At 42.4% G+C, this 27932-nt stretch overlaps 1 protein-coding gene across 8 annotated transcripts; it reads left to right on the plus strand.

The window, feature by feature from the left end:
- The first annotated feature begins 342 nt into the window (after positions 1-342).
- Positions 343-27581, plus strand: P4HA2 (prolyl 4-hydroxylase subunit alpha 2). Of its 8 annotated transcripts, none has more exons than XR_011812655.1 (17): positions 343-479; positions 1406-1517; positions 7876-7969; positions 8831-8927; positions 11067-11218; positions 12702-12839; positions 14301-14540; positions 16265-16476; positions 17246-17422; positions 19644-19714; positions 19955-20054; positions 20765-20818; positions 23366-23431; positions 24597-24622; positions 25498-25566; positions 25923-26019; positions 27342-27581. XR_011812655.1 is itself a non-coding variant. In XM_027468449.3 (17 exons), exons 3-17 carry the CDS (start codon positions 7894-7896, stop codon positions 27410-27412), a joined length of 1680 nt encoding a protein of 559 aa, XP_027324250.1. In that variant the 5' UTR covers positions 343-479; positions 1406-1517; positions 7876-7893; the 3' UTR covers positions 27413-27581. The 8 variants fall into 8 exon arrangements, 6 of the variants coding, with proteins under 6 accessions (XP_027324250.1, XP_027324252.1, XP_027324251.1 ...); XR_003500499.3 differs by lacking the exon at positions 27342-27581 and adding an exon at positions 23238-23297 and having other exon boundaries at positions 25923-25937; XM_027468449.3 differs by lacking the exon at positions 24597-24622 and adding an exon at positions 23238-23297.
- The last annotated feature ends 351 nt before the right edge of the window (positions 27582-27932 follow it).

The raw sequence follows: 27932 nt of genomic DNA on the forward strand, positions 1-27932 counted from the left end.
CTTGTACGTAGGGAACAGGGTGAGGACACAAAATATGCCCTAATCCCCTTTCAAAACACATTTTTCAGCTCCCACAAGGCCTACGGGGCAGTGCCAGGCGACGGCGATGCCCCCACCACACGCTGCTTTCCCTGTGGCGGAGCAGCAGCAGCCTGCAGCGCAGGCACCGGGAGGCGGGCGGGCAGCTTTTATGAGGAAAAACACCATTATAGGTGACAGAACCGGGGGGCAGAGGGGATCCCAGAGCCGGGGCTGAGCCCTCAGCGCCCTGTGGAGAGCCATGGCCGAGCCCTGAGGCGGTGGCGGGGCCGCTACTCGCGGCATTACGGCGGGCGGGCGGGGCGGGGGGCGCGGCTCTCGCAGCGGCGGCGGCTCAAGAGCAGCGGGGCCGGGCCGGGCCGGGCCCGGAGGGGGAGCGGACAGACGGCAGGAAGGACGGACAGACGGGCAGACGGACAGGAGGACGGGCTGGGGGCGCGGTGAGCCGGGGATGGGGTTGCTGGAGGGGTCTCGGGCACGCGAAGGGGCCGGGAGCGCGGCCAGGGTGTCCGCACCCCCCGGGTCCTGCTGTGGGGTTGTGGGGTGGGGGGGGGCAGCGGTGTTCGCGTGGATATCGCTTTGTGTCTTCCCTCCCTACTTCTTGTTTTTCCGTTTTTTTATTAAAAATCCCCGCCTCGAGCCACCTGCGGCTCCCCACGCCCGGTGTTGGCCGGTGCTGCCCGAGGAGCGAGGGAGAGTCCGAGGCCTCCGGCGGGCGGCCTGGAGGGAGCCGGGGCAAGGGCAAGGAGCCAGGGCTGTGAGGAGACACGGCGGGGACAGCCCCGTTCCCAAAACACCAGCAGCTGGGGGGCTGCTTCCCCTTCTCCATGCTGGGCTGGTTCCCCTTTTCCCTGCCCTGGGGTTCAGATGTGAGCGGTGGGGTCACGGCTGCGCTGACCGGCTCCCTGCGTATTTGCAGTCTGCTGTCACTTTGAGACGAAACACACGGCGTCTTCAGCTACATGCAGGCATCCAGAACTTGCTTCTTCCACTCTTATCTCCTCCTGCTTTAACACGAGACTTGTTTTTTTGGGAAATCCTCTCGCTGCTGTCACTGGTTGGGCAGCGATGCTGAGCCAGAGGCAGGCAGCAGCGGGTACAGGAGGGAGATTTTGGGGCAGCCCTGGCGGCTGTGGGCTGGTGCCAGAGCTGCAGCAGCACGCCTTCAAGGGCAGCCAGGAATAATTCAGCCCCAGGACACGCAGAACTTCGTTACAAGCTGGGAGGAAGAAGGACATGTACGTACAGGCCATGTTTTGGAGTCCTCTGGCTTCGTGCTGCTGCTGTTCCTCGCTGGTGATCGCCCTGAGTCAGGCTTTCCCAGAAGGTGTTTCGTAATAAAACTTCTTGCTCCTTAATTTTGTAGGTGTGTTGTGAGCGTGAAGCTGATCTGACAGACCCTGAGACCACTGCAGCCATCTTCTCCAGGCTGATACTTCAGCTTTCGGGCATCAAGGAGCTAGGAAACAATCTTGCAGGTACGTTGTAAATGTAAATTGCTACCAATAACCGCCGCTTGGGTCTTACAGGCAGAGCCCTAGGTAACAGCTGTAAATTGGCAATGCTGTGACATTAACAGGCAGGAATTTTGCTTCTTGCTTTTGGCATAATTTTTTGAGATTCTTTTTAATATAGCCCTTTCCAGTGCAGGAAGTACAAGCTATGGATGTGATTGTGTATTTCAAAGACAGTAACAGCAGGGGGAGCATGATTTACTGTTTAGTCTAAGTTTTTCATTCTAGATTTAAGTCAGGAATTTAGTCTGTTTGTAATTTCCATACTGTGCATATTGGCAAGCTTCCAAACAAGCAAGCTGTAAACATAGCTCTTTCTATAGCTAGTTCTGATTTTTGTGTATGGCTTTCTATATGTCTGCGAAACAAGGACCCAGGGTATGTTAGGAGGCATGTTCTAGGGTGATCTGAGATTCAGCCCCCACATCTCTGAGATAATGCCTTCATTTTAATTCAGCTGCTGTTATCAGTTGAAGGGAATACCTCACTGACCACAGACCTGTCATATAAAAAAATCTTTCTGAATAGATTTTTAATGTTATTTGAGCATATGGGAGGCTATCTTAAGCATTACGATGTACTAAAACTATGGGCTCTGCACAGAAAAATGAAGTCTGAATTTTAATGCTAGAAAACAAGCTTCAGTGGGGAAAAAAGCATGCAGTCCTGCTGTCTTGTCTCTAGTAACAGTGTGGGGTTTGGCTCTAGGCTGCTTCATGTCTGATGAGCTCACAGGCACTGCGGAGTAAGATGCAGGCAGGTTTGCTATACTTTAGATTTGCATGAATTTTCTTGTCTGCTGGGGTGCAGAATAAATGTTCTTGCTATGGTTTAAAAAAGTGGAAGTTAATCCAGATGCTTATACTTTCTAAGGGTGTTACAGCTAAGGATAATACAAACCACTTCATGTTCAAAAAATGCATGCAGTTTTGCATGGATGTCCTTTATCCTCGTTAATGTGTGCAAATGAACGGCTTTTTTCCTTTTGGCTTGCCTTGAAAAGTACAAGGGAATCATGTTATATTATTTGTTAGGCAATTATAATTGTTTTCAGATGCATATTAAGCCTTTGGCAAGAAAGGTAGTGATGTAGGCATAAGCAGCTTTGAGCAGAAAACTCAGTGTACTGAGGGAAGGAGCTGGGAAGCAGTTGCATGAGGAAGAAGAGCTCACTTGTGAGGAGGCACCGAACGTTGGAAGGAAGCAATGCCTTTTCTCTTTCCCTGGGTGTGACCAAGAGCTAGCTGTTTGTAGGAAGGGAGCTGTGTGCTGTGCTGATGGTGTTGGAAATCCTGTCGTGAGGGTGAAGGTGTGCCTGGGTGGGGTGCTGATAGGCATTTAAGGTCATACTTCTGGGGTTGGGAGTGGTTGAGTGTTGCAGCATCTGACTACAGCTGGATAATAGATTTTAACCCCTACCACTTTTTTCCATCATCTGCAAGTAGTAAAAATTTGCTTTATTAGGATAAAATTAATGTTTCCTTGCTATTTAATTTTAATTAGTTGTATAGCTGCCATCATCTGCTGGCTGCAAGATCTTACTGCTCCAAGCTGGATGTTTCTATGGCTGATTTTCTTATAGCAGTATCAAGAGAATTTCTTTCTTGGCAGCATCCTGAAAATGTATTTACAATTCAGACCATCTTCTGGCTTTAAGTAAGTTTGTAAGGAGTCTTGCAGGAGTCTCCAATTAAATGTAATTAGCTGTATATGCAGCTATCAAGACTGATAGAAAGTTGTGGCCTACTTTTGAAGCTCTTTTTCTTCTGGAGGGGAAAGGGGATGAAGCCAGCTGCAGTGGGTGGGAAGCCCAAGACAAGCCTTGGCTCGTCCAAGAGTCCAACCTCAAATTGCTGCTCGAGGACGGACCATTCTTCAGAGCCTGGCACATGGGCCTCAGCTGTGTATGCACTGAGAACTCATCTGGGGCCTGAGGTGGCTTTGGAATAGTGGCTTGCTTGTTAGCTTGCACCACGATCGTTTAAATTTAGATACAACACAGAAGCAGCTATTTTAGCTGTGGTTTTCCAGGTGCATTTAATAGCATAGGCAAGCACAGAAGAAGAGACAGGCTGTGACCCTGATTTGTCATCAGCTTGTAAGTTGTTGCACTCTGAAGGTTTACTGTAATTTAGGAAAATGGTATGTTACACTTTGTTTCTTCTTTTTTTTTGCGTGCTTTATTCCCCTGTAGCAAAGCGTGGATTTGAGTCTGGGAGAGCAGAAGCAAGCTAGGGAAGAATAGTGTACCGTAACTGCTGGGAAGAAACCATTGCTCTGTGCGCTGAAAAAAACTGGAAGAAATGGGAAACTGTTAGGAATACATTAAAGTTTGATTTGGCTTCACTGGAATAAGCTTAGACTGAATATCTGTAAAAGTTTACCTAGTGAAATGTAGGGGGGGAGTCAGTGGTGAGAGAGCTCGATCTGGATCTTGGACTTCTTGGTATGTCAAGTGGCACAGTTTCTTTTGAGAGATGGAGATTAGCAAGGCAAGGAAATACTTGTAGCTCTGCAGGGTGGGTTGGGAGCTTTGGGGTCTGAGTGGAGGACTGCAGACCCTCTATGCCCAGGCACTGCAGTTGGAATTGTATGATGTTGGCTTCTGGAAACTGAATTTAGGTAAAATCTTGTGTGTATAAGAAACACCTGGCATGCTGGTGTATTTCTACATTGCAAGAGATGTAGTGTAGGCATTGAGAAATGCCCTGTATTTGTGCCTGGCTATTGGTACAAAGGGAGTGCTGGCACATCTGGGGGGTGGAAGACTATTGTGTTTTTTTTTTCCTGGAGCTCATGTGATTGCAATGAGAGTTCACAACACAGCAAGTGTCACACTCTGGCCTGATCTGTCATTCTAATACGCAATGATAAGGGGTGCAATGTAGTCTTCAAATTGCCCAGACTGATCTTATGTCAGTTCCACTTAATTCTTCTGCATGAGGTGTCTGCTAATTTGGAGCCTGAATAAGGCGTTTGCTTTTGTTCCATCTTTCTAATTAGGCTGTCAAGGAATTGGAACGCTGCTTCTGCCTTGGGTTTTGTTCTTCTGAGCATAACCTTGTCTGGGAAGGGAAAAGCTGACATCTGGGAGCGAATAATCAGCCATGAGACAGTTAACGGAAGATGAGGGTTAGGACAGTGTGTGCTACTAATTGGACATTTAAAAAAGCTGCAGAAAGTAAATAGTCCCCTTATATATGCTTCCATTCCAACCAAACAATATGTGTCAAAACTTTTTTGTGGGATGAAGAGGAGGAGAGGGGTTTTGTGGTGTTCTAGCTTGGTAGACATGCAAATGTTCACAGGTCAGGTCCATTTTCTTATTTCTTGAGAATTTTTAGCGTATTCAATGATGGACTCAGTCTAACTCATGGAGAAAAAATCCATCCTGGTCTATTTGGTCTAGAAGAACTTTTTTTCCTTCTGCCAGTGCTCTCTGCAGGCTGACGGTACTCTTTCCAGTGGGAGCGATGATTCATTGAGGGCTCGCAGACCTAGAAACTGTTTATACAATATCCAGTCAGTTGGCTTTTTTGCTCTGCTGGCTGGCACCTTCAAGGAAAGGAGCAAAGCATGAAATATGTTGGTGTATGTAGAGCTGTCTGTCACCGGGAAGGCTTCATGCAGCAGCGAGAGCGGTCCCTCGGGCGGTGCGAGCGCTCGGTGGCGAGGAGCAAAGCGCTGTAAGATCTGAGCTCCCAAGGCAACGTGTGCCTCCTGCTCGGGGGTTTTCTTCTCACCTCAGTGCTGAACTGAGCCTAGAGGGCCTGTGCAAATCCTCTGAAGTCTGCTGCGGGGGAATGTGGCTGTTCTCACTGAAATAGATGGAAATCTTAAATCCACCTGTGCAGCATGACATGCCTGTTACCTGACAATGCTGGAAAATCCAGGAATGTAGGCAGTGCTTGTCCTACACAGACCTTTTATCTGTGGAGTTCAGGCATTTCTGTGCAACTGAGGTCTTCCATCCTCTGAATAAACACCGGTTTTATACATGTCTTGGTCTTAGTTACTAAGGTGCTAAAGCCCCTTCTGGCTCTTCCCCTCTTTGGTAGCAGACGGGTTAGCTGTAGTGGGGTGGGCGCACACGTGCGTGTGTGCACGCACACTCGTGCTCTCCAAGAATGTGGTTATGACATCACTTTCAGCCTCCTGTAATTTGTTATTTCTTGCTGGCTTTCTGAATAACAGCTGCGAAAAGAATGTGTACAAACAATCTGCAAACCCTGCAGCCAGGTGTCCGGCTTATTCAAGCAAGAGCTGATTTCCCTGTTTACTGAGGGTTTCTGTTTATTGACTCGAGTAAATCTGAGTAGGATGGCAAAGCTGTTAAAGATCTGCTATAAAGACAAGCTGCTAGCTGTAGTAAGTGTTCTTCTTGGCAGATATCCTGAGCCATGAGAGAACATGGTGGGGAGGTGCAGGGAGAACGCGAAGCTGTGTTGTTTTAGCTGGAAGGCTCCCTCGTAATTGTTTTGCCAGGCTTTGTGTAGTGCATCCAAAAAAACACTCCGTGAGACGAGAACAGACCCTGCAGATGGACAGTTCTGGCTGAATATATCCCGACCGATGTACTTCCCAAGCGCTCTTGACTCGCTGTGCTTTCTGCTATATCACTTACTGTGGCTTTTAGTGCTGGCAGACCTCTGCGTGGCACCACTCATTCGGCTTCGCTTGGTTCTCACATTACCCATGTACTAGTTGTGAGCTAACTTAAACAAGCCGTTGGGGAATATGCGGTTTGCAGGGGGGTGAGAAAACTGGGAAAGGAGAAGACCTCTTCTGATGCTCCCAGACACTGCTTTCCTGCTTACTCATGCTCACAAACTGTTGTGGTAAATGTTTCTGGTTTCTCATGTAGGCTCCTAAAGCAATCAATAGAAAAAACAAGTTAAGTCATCTTGCAATGTGATAATATGTCAGAGCTGTTTGTAATGTTCTTAATGATGGTCATATCAGTGGTGTGCCTGCTCATGTCCGTGGCACCAAGGAGCCTGACTGAGGTTTAGGACTTTTTTTGAGCACAAAGCACAATACAACATCGAAAGAACCTGCCAGCTCCTGTCTTATGTTGTGCAGGCAAACATGGAGCTCAAGGGAACAGTGAGCACGAGTTGTCTGGAATTACCCTATATTAATGCTTCCCACTTATTGCATTGCTGAAACTTCAGTTCTCCATCTCTTTTCCCTTCCCTTTTTCCCTCCATACCCCTTTCTCATCAGATGTGATTGCCTGTTGCCCCAGGTAAGTGATTGCTGTTAATGTATTTTTGATTAACAGCAGGTCATGTGCGGTCACTTCCAGCCACCGAAGTGTTTACCCAGTTACAATGGGTAGGAACTGGGAATTGGTGCAGTTACACTCAGGAGAACTGTTGTTGCTGTGGGGGTGTTATGGCAGCTCCCATGGCTCCCGAGGGCTGGTGCTGGTGGCTGTTCCTGCTCAGTGAACTATAGCTCCAGAGCAAGCTGTGGGCTGACCTTTGGATCTAAGAGCAGCATAGGATCCTCCTAAATGCACTGGAACAGGCAGACATCAGGTCTGCATGAGGAATTACAGCTCCCAAGAAGTTCTCCTGCATGGACTTTGCATCCTTCACCCCTCTTGTCATCTGCCTGCTGCCCAGGCTGGTTCTCCTCGTGCCCATGCTGTGCTTGTAGAAGCGTAGCAGTCGGCTTTCTGCCCCCATCTCAAGGAGCTGGGGTTCTGAACTGGCACAGCTTCTGAGATGTGAAAGTCAAGAGCTGTGCCCAGAGGCCAGTGTGCTAGGACGGTGTGTTTGAATAAGCAAAGCTGGAATTTTTCTTTCAACTTTTCCAGCATTTGCTGCCACTTCTACTCTACAAATTTCTGTATTTCTTTATTTGGCTTTCTTGCTATTTGAATTTCTAGACAGCTTTTATATAACAGTTTCCTAGCATGCTGCAAGTCTGACCATTAGATTTAGACCTTTATTATTGCTGGAAGATAGAACTTTGTATACTCTCACTTTCCAGCTGTGAATTTGAAGGCATTGAGCTGCACTTGCAGGTGGTTTTCACTGTTTGTGTCAGCAAATACATTGCTTGTTGCATCCATAGTTTGAACATGTCTTCTGTGCAAGTCCCTTAGAGTATTTCAGATATTTGAGACTGTTTTAATAAGAGCTCCTCAGCATGAGGAAGAGTTTTTCAAGCTTTACTGGTTACGGCTCAGTATTTCAATGACCTAAATAACTTTCATGAGGGTGCAATGGTTGAAGGTGAAGATTAATGCCTTGTTTTTCCTCGAGAATAAGTTAATCCTTTTCAATCCATTTTTCCTTTGAATATGGTACAGGTTAAAACTATTTAGAAGATGAAGCCCTGTCTGCAGTTGGTGTTCCTTGTCTTCTTGATCTGCCACACAGAAGCAGAGTTCTTCACTTCAATAGGTATGGAAAGAACCAATGCAAATGTTAGGATGCAGCTCCTGAGATTGCCAAAACTGTTAATCCTTGCAGTTGAATTTCATGACTTTCCTCACATGGCCCTATCAAACACTCGCCTCATCAGGGATAGTAACTTCAACATTCTCAATACTATTCTGCTTGCCCGTTCCTGAACCTTCCTTATCTCTGAAAATAACATCCTGCTGACTTCCATGTACTTAATTACTGCATTGCAATGCTAAAACAAAAGCTGCTGTTGGGTTTGTAAATCACATTGAGTCCTTCAGTGGTTGGCCTTTGAAAAGCAAAGCTTGTTGTAGTACTTCAGATTGGTAAGCTTGGCAATTTCCACTAATGCTAATTAGGTGAGACTTTGTTTCAGTCTGTAAATGGAGGAATTTCAGATTAACTTAACATTAGTTTGTTTCCACAGATACCCATATTGAAAAGCTGTACCTTTAAGTGATGCTAATAGTTGACTAGTAACTTACTAGTGTGACCTTGTCTGCATCCATATGTAGAACAGATTTTATGGCAACTATTTGCATCTTTTATTGCTCTGACTCAATAGCTGTGTCAATGTCAAACCTTTCTTTTGATTGTCTGGCATACAATTATAATACTAAAAGTAATTCAGAGGCAGTAAAACAGTCACAGTAAAGCTGTATGGGCAACTGAGGTTGAGATTTGAATGCTGGACTTTTAAGTCCCCAGATCTACTACATATACAAGCTTTAAACTGCGCATCTTAAATTTCTGTTCTTTGTTGGTTTTAATAGCTCTACAGCATCTGATGTCTGTCTTGTCTGCTGCTGGAAAACTTCTCTTGTGTGTGATTAACACTTGGTGGTATTCTGTTTTCAGGTCAAATGACAGATCTCATTTATGCAGAGAAAGACTTGGTGCAGTCTTTAAAAGAATACATCCGAGCAGAAGAGGCCAAGCTGTCTCAGATCAAAAGGTAGGGGGAGAAGTTTGCATAATGGTGGGGGGTAACAAAATGCAGAACCTGTGGTGTTGGATTAAACTACACCTTCCCATTGCCAGTCGTAGCTGTTAGTTCTGGTTAGCATTTCCTCAATAAACTATCAGTGAGAACATGGGTAGTAAGCTGCATGTAACTTATTCCCCTAAACCTACAGAGGGGGCCCTGCTTCAGATATTTTTTGTACTTAGTCTGTTTAGTGACTGTCTACTGGTGCCTTTCTGCTTCTTTCCCTGTCCCTGTGCCATCACAGTACTCCTGTGGAGAAGACACCTGTGTCAATCAGCAGCTTTGTTTGTGTGAGTTGAATGCATGCGGCTGCCAGTGCTCTGCTAGCTTGTAAGTGGTGCTGATGCCCTGATGCAATGGCCAAACATCAGCTGCACTGTGTAGTGGAGCGCACACTGAACCTGACTTCCCTCCTGTGTTGCCTTTGCTCTCAGGGAGAGTGCTCTTGCTTCCCTCTCTTCAGTTGCTGACCCAACTATAGCACAGCTCAGATTATCCTGGTGGCTCAGATCAGATGAAAGGTTCTTGCTGACAACTGATACTTTCTATGTGCCTTAGGAAGACTGTTGCTTACCTAGCTAAAAGTAATACGTAACAAGGCGTGACACTAGAATGGTATGAGGTCCAGGTTCAGAAGAGTTCTGTGCCTGTAGCTGGAGCCATGCTTTCCAAAGTCTTTATGAGCTCCAGACTATATCTGGCTGTTTGATTTCCCTTTGGGACTGTAGGGTGGGGATAGGGTTATGAAGCAGTGAAATGATATGAATTCCTCATCACTTATGTATGCATAAGTATTCATTTCTTGAAAAGCTACCCTTCTGAAGAAAAGGTGTCTCCTGTTCAAGTGTGATTAAAGAGGATGTGAGTTTAATCTATGTACATGTATAAACTGGTCTTTAAAAAAAAAACAAAAACACGCACTTGCATGTGTCAGTCCATCAAAAGAGATTTCTTCGTGTTAAGTGTTCAGCTGACTGTATTCTTGCTTATTTATAAGAAAGTATTCTGCCACTGTTACAATAGTTGAGCTTTGGCACCCAAAACACTTTGTAATAAAGGTGCTAAATTTCAACATTGAACAGGGTAACATTTTTCACTACTGTGTCTAATTATTCTACAGATGTATGGTTCAAAATATTGTGATATGAGTAGAGTAGAACTTCAACTTATTACAGCTTTGCAAAATAAGTATTAGAAGTAGTGAAAGCCAGATTAAAAAAAAAAAGGAATGCAAGTGAGGTTTGTGTCAACATATTGTTAATCTGATATCCCTGCAAATGATCTGTGAGTAATCTTAGTTTTGCTTTCTGTTGCAACATCTCGGTTCACAGAATAAGCCAGGCAGTATGGGGATACGTGGCAATGCTTATAAAAAATGTTTGCAACTGTAGTTCATTCATAGCTTACTGGGTTTGAGATCAGACTTGAAGGGGTTTCTAATGTTCATTATTAGCTTATCTCAGCAGTGTTTTCTTCCTATTGAGTACTGGAGAGAGGAACACAGCCTGGCCAGCCGTTTCTATTAAGGGATCATATGAAGAGTAGCAGAAGAAATTCTCAGTGTAGCATCAGTGATATAACTGGCAGCAAAGCATGGCATCCCACTACTGGTATCCCACTACTGCTTTGAAGCTGACTGGTGCATGCTAGGTGACTAACAGCACTCTTTATGTACTCCACCTGAGGGTTTCCAGTCTGAAAATCAACGATTGGGCTTTATTTTCCATAAAGCTAAAAAGCTCTGGGGTGCTATTTGTATTTTTACAAAGATGGATTAAATTATACTCAGTGTTTTGCTCTCTATATAACTTTTATTTTCTGAAATGCAGCGTGCTGAAAACTGATGGCTTAGACTTCAAGAGCTACGTGTCTACTGTAGTAAGATTTAAAATAAAAAGCAGGGAAATAAATTCCTTTAAAAGAATATTGTGATTTAAAACATAAATTGTACTTCACTTTATCCTCGTAATGTGGAAAGCTTGACAGCTGGTTATGATGGCAAAAGCAGCAATAAATTGATTCTAGTGGTGTAATTAGGGTAACTTAAGGAGGAAGACATGCATTCATAAATCGTTCTCAGGCTGAAGCATGCAATTCTCTTTCCAGCTGGGCTGAAAAAATGGATGTACTGACTAGCAAATCAACCTCTGATCCAGAAGGGTATCTGGCACACCCTGTAAATGCGTACAAGTTGGTGAAGCGTTTAAATACGGATTGGCTGGAATTAGAGAACCTGGTTCTTCAGGATACAACGAATGGTAAGGAGCTACAGGGAAGGTGCTGGTGGGAGGTAGCCTTACAGCGCTGCTGCTTCCTGTCATCTTCTGGAAAGTTGCGAACTCAGCTGTGGTTTACTGTTGCCAAGTTTGTTTGTAACTTAAACTAATGGCTGGCCTCTTGCTTCACTTGCTTGGCTAACCAGTAAACTGTGGTGCTAGAACCAGACAGAGCCGAGGCTCAGAAGCTGTTAAGTGCAATAGGCACCTTATGTCTGGGTGGTTTGTGCTGTTTAAGACAGGAGAATGGGATATACTGAAATGGCCAGTTGTGTTAGCAAAGGTTTTATGCCTTTTCTTGAGTTTCATATCCCTCTGTGTAAAAGCTTACTCATCTGTCTTCCCAATCTGCTGCTTCTGTAAGCAGTCGTTGCTTTTAAACCATGTTGATCAGTAGATAAAGACTTAAGAATCAAAATGAGACCTGCACTGAGCTGGTTAAGGAATTCTTGTCAGCTCCATCACTAACAGTTGGCAAGATTTGATTCATAACTGGATGCTATACAACTGCTATCTGTAAACCTATCCTTCTAAATCAAAAGTTTCCACAACTAATCTTTGCTCTTGTATCATATTGTTAATGTCTGCTTGAATTTGCTTCCTTAAGCTTATTTTCTTAAATGCAAGTTTATTTTTACTGGACCTCTTGAAAGTAAGGGGGAAGAAGGTATGTTTTTCAGGCAGAACTGCATGTTTTCCCTTTCTCCTCTGCATTTGAAGCTTTTTCCCAGCCAATATTTTTATTGTTTTTTGGAATAGTCATCCTGGAGAGAAATAAAATACTTAATTCAACTGAATACTTCTGTCTCTAATTCTTATTTGACTCCCTTTTCTAGTTCTGCTTGTTGCATGGCTAGAAATGGCTGAGTTTTTTCTTTGGTTGGTTACCTCCCCTTCTCAGCCAACCAACCTGCTATACAACCTTGATAATACTTATTCCTAAATGAAGTGCACTGCATAAAATGTTGCCTGTTCTTACTTGCCAGATTTAAAAACCTCTTAACAAGTAAGATTCTGCTCCTGTTTAGGGTTTCCTGGATCAGGGTTTCTGTTCTGAGCTGAGATTTGAAAAGTCTTTATAGGTTGAAAAAATCTGAGATTGTTGTCCAGTGCTATGCAGTTGTCTCTGGGTATTTCAGAAAGAGAACTGATGGAAACTTAAGCTTTTGTGCTGGAAGGAGACTGAGGAAACTGGAGATTATTGGATTCACATTGTACTTCAGTAGTTACGTGGTACAAGTAAACTGTGTTGATAGTTATTTATCTCTTGTCATTTGCCCACAAACTGTTTCTTAAAATGGGACAGAAAGCAAAGCTTAAATAAATCAAGAGCCTAATGAGAGACTTCAAAGCTAAGTTACCTGAATCTCAGAATTCCAAAAAAGAAGGTATTTCTCCTGTATTGTCTTGACCTGATGCTTATTCAAACCATGGAAGTAACGTAATCTTTTCCTTTTAATGTAAGGCTTTATTGCAAATCTCACAATTCAACGTCAGTTTTTTCCAACTGAAGAAGATGAGACTGGAGCTGCAAAGGCTCTGATGCGCCTGCAGGACACGTACAAGCTGGATCCTGAAACGCTGTCTCGAGGAAACTTACCAGGCAAGTGTATAAAGGTCTCCTCTTCAAAGAAAAGGAAACAGACATCCTCAAACACTCAAAGTCCTTTTTCAGTAGTGATGAAGGACCGTGGCTCTGAAACTGTGCAGCTCAGGCACTTGTGGTTGTGTTTATTTTGGTGTTTTGAGAACAGCCTGGAGGTTGGTCCCACCCAAGCCGGGGAGCCATGATCTGCAGTGACCAGCTCCAGTAGCATGTGTTTTATTTCTATTGTTTTAAAAGGAAATACTGATTTTTTTTTTTTGTAATCACCATACCAAAGCAACAGACAAACTTGCTTGTGCTGGTTACTGTGCAGGCAAATAACGTGGCAACTTCCTGCCCCTGAGAGCTTAGGAACTGGAGGAAGGAGATGCTCCACAACTCATTGCTCTGATGGCTCTTCCAAAGCTTGGCTCTGTTCTTGTTTTGTGATCTTCCAGTGAGGTTTGGCTGAATCACTTGGCTCCTGGCCTTTATCTGTGAAATGGGGACTAACAGTACCTGCCACAGAAAGATGTTTTGGGAGCTACATAGATGGTATTTGTGATATTGTGATGTTATTTAGGATGAGGGCATGGCCTCAAGTTGCGCCAGGGAGGTTCAGGTTGGAAATAAGATTTTATTTCTCAGAGCGGTCAGGCATTAGAATGGGTTGTCCAGGGAGGTGGTAGAGTCACCGTCCCTGGAGGTGTTTAAGGACAGGTTGGATGTGGTGCTTGGGGACATGGCTTAGTGGGTAACATTGCTGGTAGGGGGATGGTTGGACCAGATGGTTCGGAGGTCTTTTCCAACCTTAATGGTTCAGTGATTCTGTGTTTGTGTTCTGGCAGTTGAGTGACTTGGTGACTCCTGCTTGTAAGAGATTTGCTAGCAACCATAACCTCATTCAGTAACTATTTACAAACTGAATAGACTTCATTAGAGCGTGGGCAGTTGTTTCTGAAACAGTTTGTTATGTAGGTTATTAAGAGTGAACTTAAAATGAAGTCATATCTGTGCATCTGTTGATCTGGAGCAACCGGAAATCTGTATGCAGCTAAACAGTCAAATGGATACCCAGCCTGCCTAAACGTCAATCAGCTTGCTTGTATGCACAAGTATACATCTCAAGTGAAGAGCAAACAAATTAACTCTGCGTATAGCTGGGCTTCTCCCATCACCTGTGTTAACTTAGTTCCAGTAAAGTTTGCTCTTAGTCCGCTCTCTTTGTTGACAACAGAACAGCATAACACTAATTTTTTAAACTTTTCTTGGTTTCCAAAGAGAGGAATGCCACAGAATTATGATGGAATATAATCTTTAATTCCTGAAGGTGATCAGTTTGGTACAAAATGTAAAATATTGTCGGTGCTTTTTTAGAAGCCTTTTATGGGTGATAAATTGTGTTTATAGGTATTTTTCAATATTTGAAGGCAAGGATGCTTCTGTGTAGATAGCTAAGATTTTCTTTTTTGTTATTAGGAACAAAATATAAATCATCTTTGACAGTGAGTGACTGCTTTGGTATGGGCAAGACTGCTTACAACGATGGAGACTACTATCACACAGTGCTCTGGATGGAACAAGCCTTAAAACAGCATGATGAGGGGGAGGACACTACCGTCAGTAAAGTGGAGATCCTAGATTATCTCAGCTATGCTGTTTTCCAGTTTGGGGACTTACACAGGGCCATGGAGCTCACAAGGCGCCTCATATCCCTTGGTAAGAACAAAAGACCCACTATGCTGGTACTGGGAAGCATTGCCAGCAACAGCCAAGAACAGTCCTTGTCCATATGTATTGGTGAGCTGACTGGAAGGATATCCTGCCAGATGACTTGTAATAAACATAAATTACAGGGAAAAAATGTCTACTTGTACATGAAGTATCTTCTGCAAGCCATCCTATAGTCTGTGCTGTTAAAGACTAAATGCGTCTGACTGGTACCAGTGCTTTGGTATATTGAGGTGCATTTGGTAACAGTTAAAGCCTGGGTTTGAAGTCTCAAGTGTAGATAAAGGCTGCCATGGACTCAGGGGGAGTACTATCTCTTCTGTCAAGTCCTACTGACCTCTTATTTCTCGTTATTCTTCTGTGCAAGCACTCTTTGATGCCAAGTGAATTCTATGAGATCTTAAAGTGTATTTCTGAGTAATGAGATCATAGATCAAGTTTCTTAAAGCCTGCTTTTATCTCTGGTCTGTTTCTAGCTTTCTTATGAGTAAGCAGATAAGAAATCCTTCCAATACAACTCTACCTACTTCTTGGGTTGGGAAGGTTTATCCTCTTCAATTAGAATTAACATCTAATATTACTGTCTTATACATTTGTATGTTTTTTAAATCAGCTGTGTTTCTTAATCTAGATGCTGGCTGCATCCTGAGAGTAGATGAAGCTGTTTTATTGGGGGGTGGGGGGGTGAAAGGTAAAGATCATTCTAACATCTGCAGGCATTGGAATTCACAGATTAAAATTTACAGGAATATGAATATGTATTGAATCCAGCTCCTTCTGCAATAATGTTTAGCACTAATAGCAGAACACAAATCCTTATCAGCACCGAACAGTGGAACAGACTTGGCAGTCCCATCTGGGAGTAGCAGCTTCCTCTGCTCGAGGCTAACCTTCAGCTAGCCAATATTAGCCTGTTCTCCAAGGAGTGTTACTTCTTTGGCCTTCTGGGTTAGTTAAATAAGAAATACAATGAGCTTGGGAAGGTCAAAAGCAGTCAGAAAACTGTTCTAGGTGCTAGTGTCCAGAAACCTAGTGATGAATAGGAAATTTTCTTCTTTGTCAGGTAAAATAGGTAGTTAAAACCATGTATTGATGAGGTTTATTGATTCATACCAACGTCGATAATCACTAGTGATAGGTCTAATGATGCTAGTGGTCCAGGATACCTCCCTTATAAGCCTGTTATAAACACCAAATGGATTCTATAGATAAGCTGGTAAATGGTAATGCTTAACTTCTGAGCTTCCAAACTTTCCAGGAAGCCTTTGGGACTGAAGTTTGGGGCTGGGACTCCACTGCAGTCCTGGGTTAAAGTGTGCTTATGCAGTGCAGGTTAGAAGTATCGTGGAGAAGGCTGCAGCAAGTGGACTGGCTTGATCTTTGCTTGGTCTTCTCCTGGGTGGATCTAGGCAGATCAAGTTTGAATAACAGAAGGGTTGTGAAGACCAAAACCTCAAAAAAAAAAAAAAAAAAAAAAAGCATGTTTTGTGATAGGCACATTCCTGCAAAACTTCTGGAAGGACCTAACTTCCGTTTGCAGAGATAGAAACTTCCCAGCACTGATGCAATGCAGACTGGAGCCATTGCATTTGGTTGCCTAATAATGTTTTAGGAAGAGGAGAATTATTAATGCAAAAGCTTGTTTGTGTTAACAGTTCCTGAGATATGCATAAATAAGTTGCTGATCCAGTGTGTTTTTTTTCCCAATGAAGACAGCACTCATGAGAGAGCAGGCAGTAATCTGCGGTATTTTGAGAAGCTGCTGGAAAAGGAGAGAGAAGAGAAGTCAAGAGAGAACTCATTGAACAAGACAACGGCAGCAACAGAACCAGTGGTGCAAAGTGGTACATACGAGAGGCCTCTTGACTACTTGCCAGAGCGTGATATTTATGAGGCCCTTTGCCGAGGGGAAGGGGTGAAAATGGTAAGAGAAAGGCAAGGCTTTTTTCAGACTGTCTTTGCATAAGGATGATCGAGCTTGCTGATGCATGTTAATAAGATCGTTATTTTTTTTGGAAAATCTAAATGTAATCCTGACCAGGATGAGATTTGTACCTTATGTCCCCAACTCTTTCTTAAGCTACTGTAAATCCTATACAGAAAAGCAGCTCTCAGCTGGACTTCTTAAAGGTTATTGAAAATTGCTGAATAGACAAACTCATTATCAATTTCAAATGCTGGCTACATTGATATAGCAGAAAGCGTTTTCCACTGAGAGATAGTTATGCTTTGCCACTGTTACAGAATCACATAATTCCTTCCCTTTTGTGCATCTTGACTGTGTCCCTCTGCAGTAGTCATTTCAACCAACCAGTTTCTGGTACCTCTCTTCAAACCTGGCTTTAATTTCAGTGCAGGGGGAGGAATCAATTTGTTCCCCCTGCATAGTTGCAATTATAAGAACCAGATACTTTTTTTTTTTTTACCACTGGTTTTTCATGTATTTATTATATTTGTCTAATTTGTAGCCTGTTATGATTTAACTTTCCAAGAATTAATGTGTCATGTGTTTGGTGGTATCTTGAGTGCACGTTTCACAGAAAATTGCTGAATCACTCTGGCTTACTTCAAATTAGCTGTTAGCTGACCGCTTTTCCAGTATTTGTGAAATAAAGCACACTTTTTCTTGCCTGTTTTAAATTCATGAAAAGTGGTTGAGCAAACAATGTGTTTTACTTAATGTCTTGTTTCAGACACCTCGAAGACAGAAAAGGCTCTTCTGTAGGTACCACAATGGAAACAGAAACCCTCACCTGCTCATAGCTCCCTTTAAGGAAGAAGATGAATGGGATAGCCCTCATATTGTACGATATTATGATGTCATGTCTGATGAAGAAATTGAGAAAATTAAACAGCTGGCTAAGCCAAGGGTAAGCTTCCTTTCATCTCACTATTGCCTACATACTCAGTGCTTTAATCTATTAGCAAAGACTAGGCAAAGGATTTGAGCAACTTGATTTCATACTACAGATGATACACTGCAGCTGTGAACCTAAAGGGAATGATTTTGAAACTGCCATGTGATGTAGAACCATGAAGACCAGGCTCCTGAAGGCATTTATGCAATGTTGCAGTTAACTGTGCAAAATTCTCAGTAAATGGCTTAGGAATTTTTTACTTACGGAAAATCTTAAAACTTTCTAATAGTTTTGCTTATGCCACTAAAGGAACTCTTCATATCACCTACATAGTGTAGGACTGGGGACAGTCCCTGTAACACTAGGCAAATACTGTAGTCTTAAGATTCTGATAAATTTTTCATTAAAAAAGCAATTATTAAGTTATTTTTTTCAAAATCTGTCTAGCTCTGCTGTAGGAATAGTTTTGAATTCTGCAGCACTACTGAAAGAATGGAAAATGCAAGTCCTGTGATGAAATGGTCATTAATAAATACAGCTTAATTTCAGCCAGGAAACTTTAGTTAGTAATCATGGAAGCTTTCAGACAGAACTCTGAAGTAGTATGTTAGTTTTGGGCTTGGAAAGATGAGTGCTTCCTTTGTTCTAAAATGTATTTACAAGAAACTTCTACTCTTAGTTCTAGGCACTTAACATTATCTGCAGTTTACACTTGCCAATATTTTTTTCTCTTGTAGAAAAGCAACATCTGTACGTGATATTCAAGTAGGCTTTCATGCTTGTTTTGCAAAATGCAATCACTTACTCCAGTTCCAAAAAACAGTTCCAACTTTACAGGCAATACATCAGAGCTGACTTTTGTCAGCTGCTCAGCACTGGAAAGGGTCAAGAAAATTCTTTATTTTATTGGTGTGGAAGCCTGAACAGACAAAGATACGCCATTAGATCAAATGCTCAGTGCAGAAATCAAGCAAGCATGTACAAGCTCAAAAATGGCAGCATAATGAAAAGTTTGGAAAGCTAAATTGTATCCCAAAAGCTCTGCTTCACTGCGTAAGTGAAGACCAACATTCAGTCATCCTGGCTCTTCTGTTGATTTATGCAGGAGAAATCTGGAGCAAAATAACTGAGTCAGAATTACGGGAGTAGCTTTGCCAAGAACTCTGGTGTAGGGACAAGACAGTTAATGTGGGTTGTAAGGTTGGTTGGCATCTAATTGAGGAAAAAATGAAGGAAATATTTGCATTTTTTTCAGGATGCACAGTTAAGATTTTCTGGGAGCTATAATTAGTGGAAGGAAGAAGAAGGCATGGTTTTAAGTGTTTGTGGTTTGCAGGAGTTAAATTTAAATGTGGTCTGACTTTGCAGTTAAACAAAGGAGTGTCCCAGTTCTCGTTCTCAGTTGCAAGTATGAAAGCGAAGTGATCCGTTAAGCTAGTAGTAGTCAATTGCTTTGACACCATGGCAAATCTGATCAGTTTTGCCAAGTTACAAACTTTTCCTATAATTATAGTGACGTGGCCTAACAGTGATGCATTATTTGCTGGTCACAATGTGTAGGTGAGCTGTACTTTGGAAGAATTACCTTCCTGGTGTTGTACCAATAGCTCAGGCTGTCACTGAGATGGTGTTCCAGGCATTTTTCAATTGGAAAAATCTGAGCGTGATCATGTTGAAACTTGTCCTCAGGAGTCCTCTACCACTGGATCTGCGTGCCCCATAACTCGTAGCTCATTCTGCAAAAGTTTTCACCCATTATTTTTCATCTGAGAATGAGGTTGTTTTTTCCCAGTTCACATGAGGAACAGGCTGATTAAATTTCTGTAGCATCCAATAATTTTCTTTCTGCCAAGAACTGAAGCTTCATATGTTGTTAACTTTTGTTGTTGTTCCCTCTTGCTAACATTGACTCCAGCTGTTTCAAAAGTACCTTAAAAAACCATAGCTGTTCTGCACAGAGTACTTATGGATTTAATGAATATCATGGCTTGTGCAGTCAGTTGGGTTCTTTTTCCGGATCAGCTGCAGGTGATGCATTGCAGTTGCATTTCTGCATGTGTGATTTTAGCATGAAATTGGAACAAAGTCTAGGCTGGAGCTTTAACTTCAGTCCTTTGATATATTGAAATCTGACAAATCGGCTGCTGATGTTGGTTAAGATGAAGAAAAATTATATATTTTTAACCTGTAGTTGACATGCTTTTTCCCACTTGGGATTTTTTTTTTGACACAGCTGGCACGAGCCACAGTACGTGATCCCAAAACCGGTGTCCTTACAGTGGCTAGCTACAGGGTATCAAAAAGGTAAGCATAGAGAAGAGCTCAGCTCTAAGATTGCTGCATTTAAGAGCCCTAATCTGCTACCTACAGCTGAAAATTCAAAGTGCACTGCATGTACCAAAAGCTTGCACAACAAATGCATGGTAAATGGCTCAGCCATGTAACTGAGGACAGAAGAAATCCCTGTCCTTTGGGAAATGGGTGGTTGTGGCTTGTGTTCTTAAATAACATTTACATCTTTCCTATCCCTTTCCCTTGTTCTAGCTCATGGCTGGAGGAAGATGATGATCCTGTTGTGGGTAAGGTGAACCAACGAATGCAGCAGATCACAGGGTTAACAGTGAAAACAGCTGAACTGTTGCAGGTCAGTACGCTTGGTTCTTACCAGGATGAAATCTAACAACTACTTCTTGGTCAGGATGTTGTGCTACTTGCACAAACAAGTGTAGGCATGGATCTTAGCTCCTCCTAGGGGTTCTGTTGTCTGCTGACTGAACACATAGGTTCCCAGGAAATGGGTAAGGAGCTCATGAAGACTAGCAGGGATGTCCTTGGCTGTAAGGACCTGCCAGGTAGATGCCTTCCCTTTGTGCGACAGGCAGAGACAAATGGAGGCTATGTAAAGAATACCAGATAACTTTGCACACAAATCTGATTTACCAGCTTGTTTTGAGGGAAATGCGTGACACTTTCGAAGCCTGCAAAAGCTAGTAAAATACATATGCTCACATTTTCCCTCTTCAGAGGAGGGAGAACGGTTGTAATAAAACTATTGTGGCTTGTTTGTGTTAAATAGGCTGTTGTAGTGATAGGTAAAGAGTGCTGCTGTTAAAATTTCTCAGCGCTGAATGCTTCTTCTCAGTGGAACCTTAAACTATGAAAGGGAAAGAGTGCTTAAGATGTTTTTCATCTGCATACCTCATTTCTGGTAATCTAAAGAAAAATAGGGTTAAGTGTGTTGTAGATAACAATCTTTGCCACAAAGTACTGTTTTTCAAACAATGTTTTAGATTTTTGAGAGTTATCTTCTGCAGCAGTCATTTGCAGTTGACAGTGTTTTCTTCCTTGCTATAGGTTGCTAATTATGGAATGGGAGGGCAGTATGAACCGCACTTCGATTTTTCTAGGGTAAGATTGCTCTTAATTATTTCTTGGGGGTGGGTGGCATTGGGAATAGGTTATTCTGAGAACTGTTGAAACCCTTATTAAAATGCCTTGTATACTAAAACACTCAACATGTAGCCCAGTTGCATGGGATGAATAATGACCTCTGGAAAGCTTTCACACTCCCTTCTCTGATGCTGAGAGTTCAAGAGAGAACAAAGAACAAATCTGCCTGCCTGCTTATCTTTGGCCCTTTGGTTCCTTGCGCAGTGTAGAGATGTTAACTCATACAGCAGTTGTATGTGCTCTTTCCATTACTTTATTAGGAAACTTAGGTCTGCAAGCTTTGAGTTGTGAATCTGAGTTGTTCCATGAGGCTTATGAGTTTAGCAGGGTTGAGTCCTCCTTTGCTGGGTATGTTAAAGCACTTTGCAGGAACTGGCTGGGCAGGAGACATCCTCCCACTTTGCTTTTAAAAAGTAGCTTTTATGGAAATCTGAGTTTTAGAGCCATTCTGGCAAAACCCTTAATGTGGCTACAGCTACGGGGGCTGTAAAGAGGGCTTTGTCAGCTGTATCCAGGATGGCTGTGCTATGGTGAAAGCAGGAAAACTTGGAGCTGGTACTTGCTGGATCTATACCAGGCACTAGAGGGCTCTACCTGGTAAGTGACAGCTCTGCTTAGCTGCAAGAGAGGAGAGGAGTAACAAATTCTTCATCACTACCCTAAAATGGTTTTGGAACTCCAATCGTTCTGGAGAGCTATGGTGACCAGTGCTTACAAATACAAAATCCATTTATGATGCCTTGTTTTCAAGTAAGAGCCATGTCTTCAATTGAATCTATCTTAATGCAGACTATTCTGGTGGTTTTTTACCTGTTAGAATGGGTTGCTGCAGCCATAGAGCAGCCCAATAAGTGAGTATGGAATTGAAGCTACCTTACATAGCACTATTAAAAAAAAATCAATCCTGATTTTCAGTGCTGTGGAAGCTCATATTCGTTAGCTTTGGCCTGTTGAGAGAATTTTGCTGTTAACTTTAACGCTGCTTCGTTTCCTGAGTCAAGCAAATGCTCTTAAATTCTCTTTAGAGCCTTTGAACTCCAGGACCTCAGACATCAAATTGGCCAGTATGGTCTTTACTTTTGGATTAGGCAGCTGGGACAGAGCTTCATTTGGAACATAACCTTGGCTGCAGTCATCGGTTAAAGCAAGGCAATTGTGGAATTTGCCATGGCTTTGGACTGGTCCGCCAGGCTCTCTGTGCATCACAGATTTCAGTGTTGTAATCCAGAGGCATTGCTGTGTCTCACCATCTGATCAGCCTCACAGCTTTTTGTTTCCTTACAGCTCTCAAATTGAAACACTTTAACTGCATATTACAACTTTGAGATTACACTGGTTGCCCAAAAGTTACCAAAAGATCTTTTTGATATTATCAAAGTTCAGAAATGCATGGCTGCACCAGGGTCTGGCAGAGGTGGTGGAAAAAAGGGAGACCCATATCTGTGCTGTCGTGTTGGCTTTTAAATTAAATTTGCATGTACTGATGCACAAAGTTACATTTTGAACCCATTTCAGGAAAGACCTTTTATTTCTTGAAATATTCAAGTAGACTGAACTGTCTTAAGGATGGTGGGTTTCCTTGCTGTTTGTTTTTCCTGATACCAATTCCTGCTTTTTTGACTGTTGAAGATGATTGTTTTTGTGTAGAAGAGTGCACCTTAATGTCATTTGGCTTAAATTAATTCCTGACTATTAGTAATGTAAATAAACCTTTAATTGCATTTTTTTGAAGGGAACAGAGATGTACTGAGATTCTAGATATTTTCTGCTTCTAAACTGGCACAAATATGATCTCATACTTAAACAAATGAAACTCAAAACACTTTCTGCAGAGTAAAAACTCTTTGATCTTTTTGATGTGGTCCTTAATTGTAGATAGGCAACCACCTGAGAGAAGTTCATTACTGCTGTTCTAATTCATCACTGCTAGTGAGAAATGCATTTCCTTTTCTCATGACGTTACTTCTCTGAGAATCACTACTGCATTTAATGAGAATCTAGTGTTTTACCTAAAGCATGTTCATGTTGAATTTTTCGTATTCACCTCAGCTGTTGACTTTGGACCAGTGTCCAGTACAGTCCTAGCCTGGTGATAACTTTCAGGTCACTTGGCATCTGTGCTGCAGGCCCAGAAAGCATTGCTTCTACTCTAATGCCCTGAGAATTGCTTCATTGCTGTTTCTCCTTGTAGCATCCAAGTGCAATGTGCATGCATTGTGCACTGCGGCTGCAATTTCCAATGGCTTTAGTGCTACCCTGGGTGAAGTCCCATCTTTATTCTGACTCTAAATTGAGTCCAAGGTTTCTGTCTCAGAGCTACACATAACTCTAGTGTGAGCCAGTTTGGAACGTGGGTTAAAGTTGTTGTCTGTTACAGCGACCCTTTGACAGCACACTCAAATCGGAAGGAAATAGGCTAGCGACGTTTCTTAACTATGTAAGTACCTCTGTTTGTCTGCTGTCTGTGAGCTTGAAGTTTGCAGTTATTCTTATTTAATTTTATAGAAAGATGAGCCAGATGCTTTCAAGCGGTTAGGGACTGGAAATCGTGTGGCCACTTTTTTAAACTATGTAAGTATGATGATCCTTTATGCATTGAGTGTAACTTTTAGCAGCATCTTGTTTACAGCTGGTACAGTTTATTTGCAGAGATTTCCTGGTATCTGGAAATAGGGTTGTACTTATCCTTACAGCATCAGGTGCTGTCCCATTTGAGTTAATAGAATCGATGCTCTCAGAGCAGAAAACTTCAGTAGGGCCCACTTTCCCCTTTTGGCTACTCTACAATGAAATCTTTGGTTTCATTGGATTCCCACTGGTGGGAGAAAGGAATGTGGTTTATTTCTCAAAGGTGAGTATGTGGGTTACTCATATGTTGCTCTGTTTGAGAACTTGACTGCCTCACCGTAAATGGCTGAGAGTCACGTTCTTCCACCAGTGTTTGACAGCACTTGATGCTGTGGTCTGTCAGCCTCCATTTTAACTTCTTGTCCAAAGCCAGAATTGCTCTTGCACAGCTGTTGCTTCAGTAAATGGAGGAGACATAGCTAATAAACTTGGTGCAGCTGGGGAAGGGGTTATAACTGCAGAACTGCAAAGATCCATTAGTTGCATGCGTTATACAGCCTACAGACCATGTACACTGAGATCCTCACTGGCACTTAATTGGCACTGATACTAGTGGCCTAATGTTTTCACAGTAGTCTTGTTCTGACGTTACTCGATCAACTTCTACTCAACTATATGGTTAATTAGGATCACTTAATCAGCTAGATCTAACTTTTGAGTGATAACTTCAAATATAAATTGTGATGAGATCATTATGGCTGAGCTAGTATTCTGAGTGCAAAGTGCATCTCAAAACAGAATCAGAAATACTTTCAAGTGCAGAAAAATCTCTGAAATGAGTCAGAATAAGATAAACAGCTGTGAGATACTGTTGCTAAGAGGCTTTAATTCAATTGCCTCAATCTTTCTTCCTTCGCAGACTTTTTGGACAAATCTTGATTTTGAGTGAGTGCTCTGCATCGTATTCTCTGCCAGTTGTACATGGTCAAAGGCAATTTACCCTTTGTATGTCCAAGTAGAACATACCATACTTGTACCAATGTCCCTACTAAAGAGTGGTTTGTTGCTAAGATGTAGGTATTAACTGGCAAAGTTGCATGCACGTGCTTTCTAGTTGGAAGGGGCAAAACACTGTGCACCTATGGCATCTTGTGCCCTTTTATTGTAGGTACCAAGCAGGAGGACACCAGAGTGGTAATAACATCTGCTTTAAACAGAAATCCAAGTTACAATAGAGAATATGGGGGACTTGGGGGATTACATTCATGATTGTTTTAAATTTGGTGGGAGTTGGATGTGACTCAGCTGTTTCTTGTAATTAGTACCTCATCAAAAACTTACTGAAACTGTGGTAAGACTTTCTATTTTAATGGGAGTCTTTCCAGTAACTTTGGGTTTTGAATAAACTCAGTAGAGCTTCTAGTGAATCTACCATAAATGATAAATTCAATAGGGCTAAATTTATTGCGGTGTAGAAGAGCAAAGTGTAAAGATGTAAGCATTTCTTTAGAACTATACATTGCTATATGTATTAAAGCTTGAGATGCATAAAGCACTTGAAGTGGCATGAAGTCATTGAACAGCATAGAAACAGAGAGGAAAAGTGAGATTTTTCTAATGGTTTATAGTTTCTGAAGTGGTTGACCAAGATGCATAAACTAAATTATGAAAATAAGTTCCAAGGACACGGTTCCAATTTATGAGGAAATGTGTGGTTTAACAGACACTTATTTTCCTAATTGGATCATAAACCAGAATGAAATTCTTGAAACAGACTTACTCTGAAGTCTTCTCCCTTGTTAACAAGCTAGTACTCTGGAACATTGCAGGTACACAACTTTTTATGGCTAGTTTGTGTAATAGATTATTCATAATCTAGAAGATGTGCTGAACAAAAGCCTTCAGCTGGAATAGCGGGCTTTGCAGTTCCTGCTGATGGAAATGCATCCTTTTCTTCTTTAGTAGACAGGTGCCAGTAGAAATCTGTTAGGGTATGGGGCACTTAAGCTTGTGGGACTGTATGTTCAGAAGTGTTGTAAATGGTCAGTTTGCTCACTTTGTTTTCTCAGATGAGCGATGTAGAAGCTGGAGGAGCTACAGTTTTCCCAGACTTCGGGGCAGCGATATGGCCCAAGAAGGTAAAGTCTCTTCATGTGTGTAGCTTGTTCTCTTCTCCTTTTACTGTCCTTCTCAGTACGGTCTAGCATCCATTTAAGTCAGCGAATGTGGCAGTGTCTAATGTGAACAGTTTGTGCAGAGGTGTTCTTAACAAATAAGGATTGTATTCACTCTGTGGTGAACGTGGCTGAACTAGAGCTGGGACTAGATGTGTTTTTTCCTAAGTTTGTGTGCTGCTATAGGTGACCTGTGCTGAAGTGTTTTGTAAGAGCCTGAAAATGGGTTCTTGGGTGCTTACCCCTCTTCCCCTTTACTGTAACCTGAATAATTAAGTGGGGTGGGTTCTGTCTAATCTCAAACTGCTTTGTGTTTGCAGGGAACAGCAGTGTTTTGGTACAATCTTTTCAGAAGTGGAGAGGGTGATTATAGAACAAGGCATGCAGCTTGTCCAGTACTAGTAGGGTGTAAATGGGGTAAGTAAAATCCTTTTAAGAACAAAACCTTGTATGCATACAAAAGTGGTGGTATACTATACTCTTAACAGCATTTAATAACTTAGGTGTTGCTGTTTTAACTTTAGGAATTACTTGTCAATAATGAAAACTCTCACCATCTGTGTAGCAGTAAGCTATCACTTTTTCTAGTGAGAGCATCTTTTTGTGGCAATGATAACACAAAGCCTGTAAAAGTGTCACTGGGTTTGAGTAGTATAGAGTCACAGAGTGCTTTCGCTTACAGATCACTTAATTCTAACCTCCCTGCCATGGGCAGCAACACCTTCCACTAGACCAGGCTCTTCAAAGCCACATCAAGCCTGGCCTTGAACACTTGCAGGGATGGGGTGTCCTTGGGCAGCCTGTTTCGGTGCCTTACTACCTTCATAATAAAGAATTTATTCCTAATATCTAATCTAAATCTACCCTTTTTTAGTTTAAAGCCGTTATCACTTGTCCTATCGCTATGATCTATAGCGGCATCAGGATGACTTGAAGTATCAGTTGATTAGAATCAGGCCTGTTCCTACAAAACTCGTACATAGCTCTAACTGTGAAAGAGGTCCTTTACCTTACACACTCTGTGATTTAAGGGCATGAATAAACAGTTAAACAGTTAAAAGGAGCCTGAGTACTTCTGCGGAGGGTATCTCAGGATTATATGTACAGGGAATCTCTTCAGCCACAACAACGTGCCAGTTAAATGAGCCACTTGCCTAGAAAGTGACGTAAGAATGTTTTTATTTTTATTTTTTTAAAACAATACATACCAGAAAGAAACCAGGTAATATTGCTTCTGTGTTTTTAGATTTTTTCCTGTAGCACTCTCCCCCTTTAGCTTGCCCAAGAACTCTTCTGCTCATGTTATCTGATCAGATGAGTGCTACTATGCTTCCTGGAAGCAAACATTCTGATAGGCACGGCTAATAGGAGATAAATGCCACCTCTTGTTTGCCTGAGATGTCCATAGTCTGTCAACAAGGGGCTGTTTCCTACTTTGTCCATCTGTTTGGTCACTGGGACCCACCTCCCACAGCCTCCATGGCATTCCCCTGGAGTGCCAGAGCACAGTGCTCTGTAAATGACACCAGACCCACGACACACTGCTTTGTTCCTGTTGCCCAGTTGTGCAATTGGGAAGATCTTTTCTTCCCCAGCACTCGGAATCTTCCCACTTAGCATTGGATGGGTAAGGAGGTATAAGCAGGTAGAAGGCTTTACCTGAAGTAAGACTCCAGGTTGCAGTAATACGTACAGACTGGGTCCATGGTGGTAACTCATTTCACATCTTTGTTCCACAGTTTCAAATAAATGGTTTCACGAAAGAGGAAATGAATTTTTAAGACCTTGTGGGAGAACAGAAGTTGACTGAAATCTGACCTGCTGCAGGCCTCTGTTTCTTCATCTCCTTTTCTACCGTTCGTTCTTCCAGTTCATTTCTAAGAAATGATCCATCTTTTTTCCCAAGATTCCTGGCACTTTACCCAAAGAGGATAAAATATGTAACACTTGGAGCGAAAGTAAATGGCTTTGTACACATACTTGTGTTTTGGTTGCTGTTATTTCTCAGTCTCCGTGTCCCATTCTCCACCCTCTCTCCCCCCTTATTTTACCAGTTTTCGACCCTCAGCTTCCTCTGTAGTAATGGTGCAAACAACGCTGTGGGCGATTCGGTGTTTTTGGGTGCCTGGTCTTGTGCCTTTTGTACCTCAGAAGTTTTAGATGTTAAATATTTCTTTGAACCAAAGTTTTTAAGTTGTGTACATGTTGATTTTATTGTATTTCTATGGATCATGAGTTTTGAAACAAATAAATGTTCTTTCCAAAAAAAAAGGTTTTCTATTGTGTCCCTAATGAGTCCATCAGTGCTTTGGTTCAGGGAGCAGCGGGCA

The sequence above is a fragment of the Anas platyrhynchos genome, chromosome 14 (assembly GCF_047663525.1).
Source record: "Anas platyrhynchos isolate ZD024472 breed Pekin duck chromosome 14, IASCAAS_PekinDuck_T2T, whole genome shotgun sequence".
NCBI classification, from domain to species: domain Eukaryota; kingdom Metazoa; phylum Chordata; class Aves; order Anseriformes; family Anatidae; genus Anas; species Anas platyrhynchos.

Bases quoted from the DNA above. Each gene is read 5' to 3' on its own strand.
- P4HA2 (XM_027468449.3), top strand. From the start codon at position 7,894: ATGAAGCCCTGTCTGCAGTTGGTGTTCCTTGTCTTCTTGATCTGCCAC. The intron at 8,928-11,066 runs GTAGGGGGAGAA...TTCTCTTTCCAG, and splicing joins AAGCTGTCTCAGATCAAAAG to CTGGGCTGAAAAAATGGATG. The intron at 25,567-25,922 runs GTAAAGTCTCTT...TTGTGTTTGCAG, and splicing joins CAGCGATATGGCCCAAGAAG to GGAACAGCAGTGTTTTGGTA.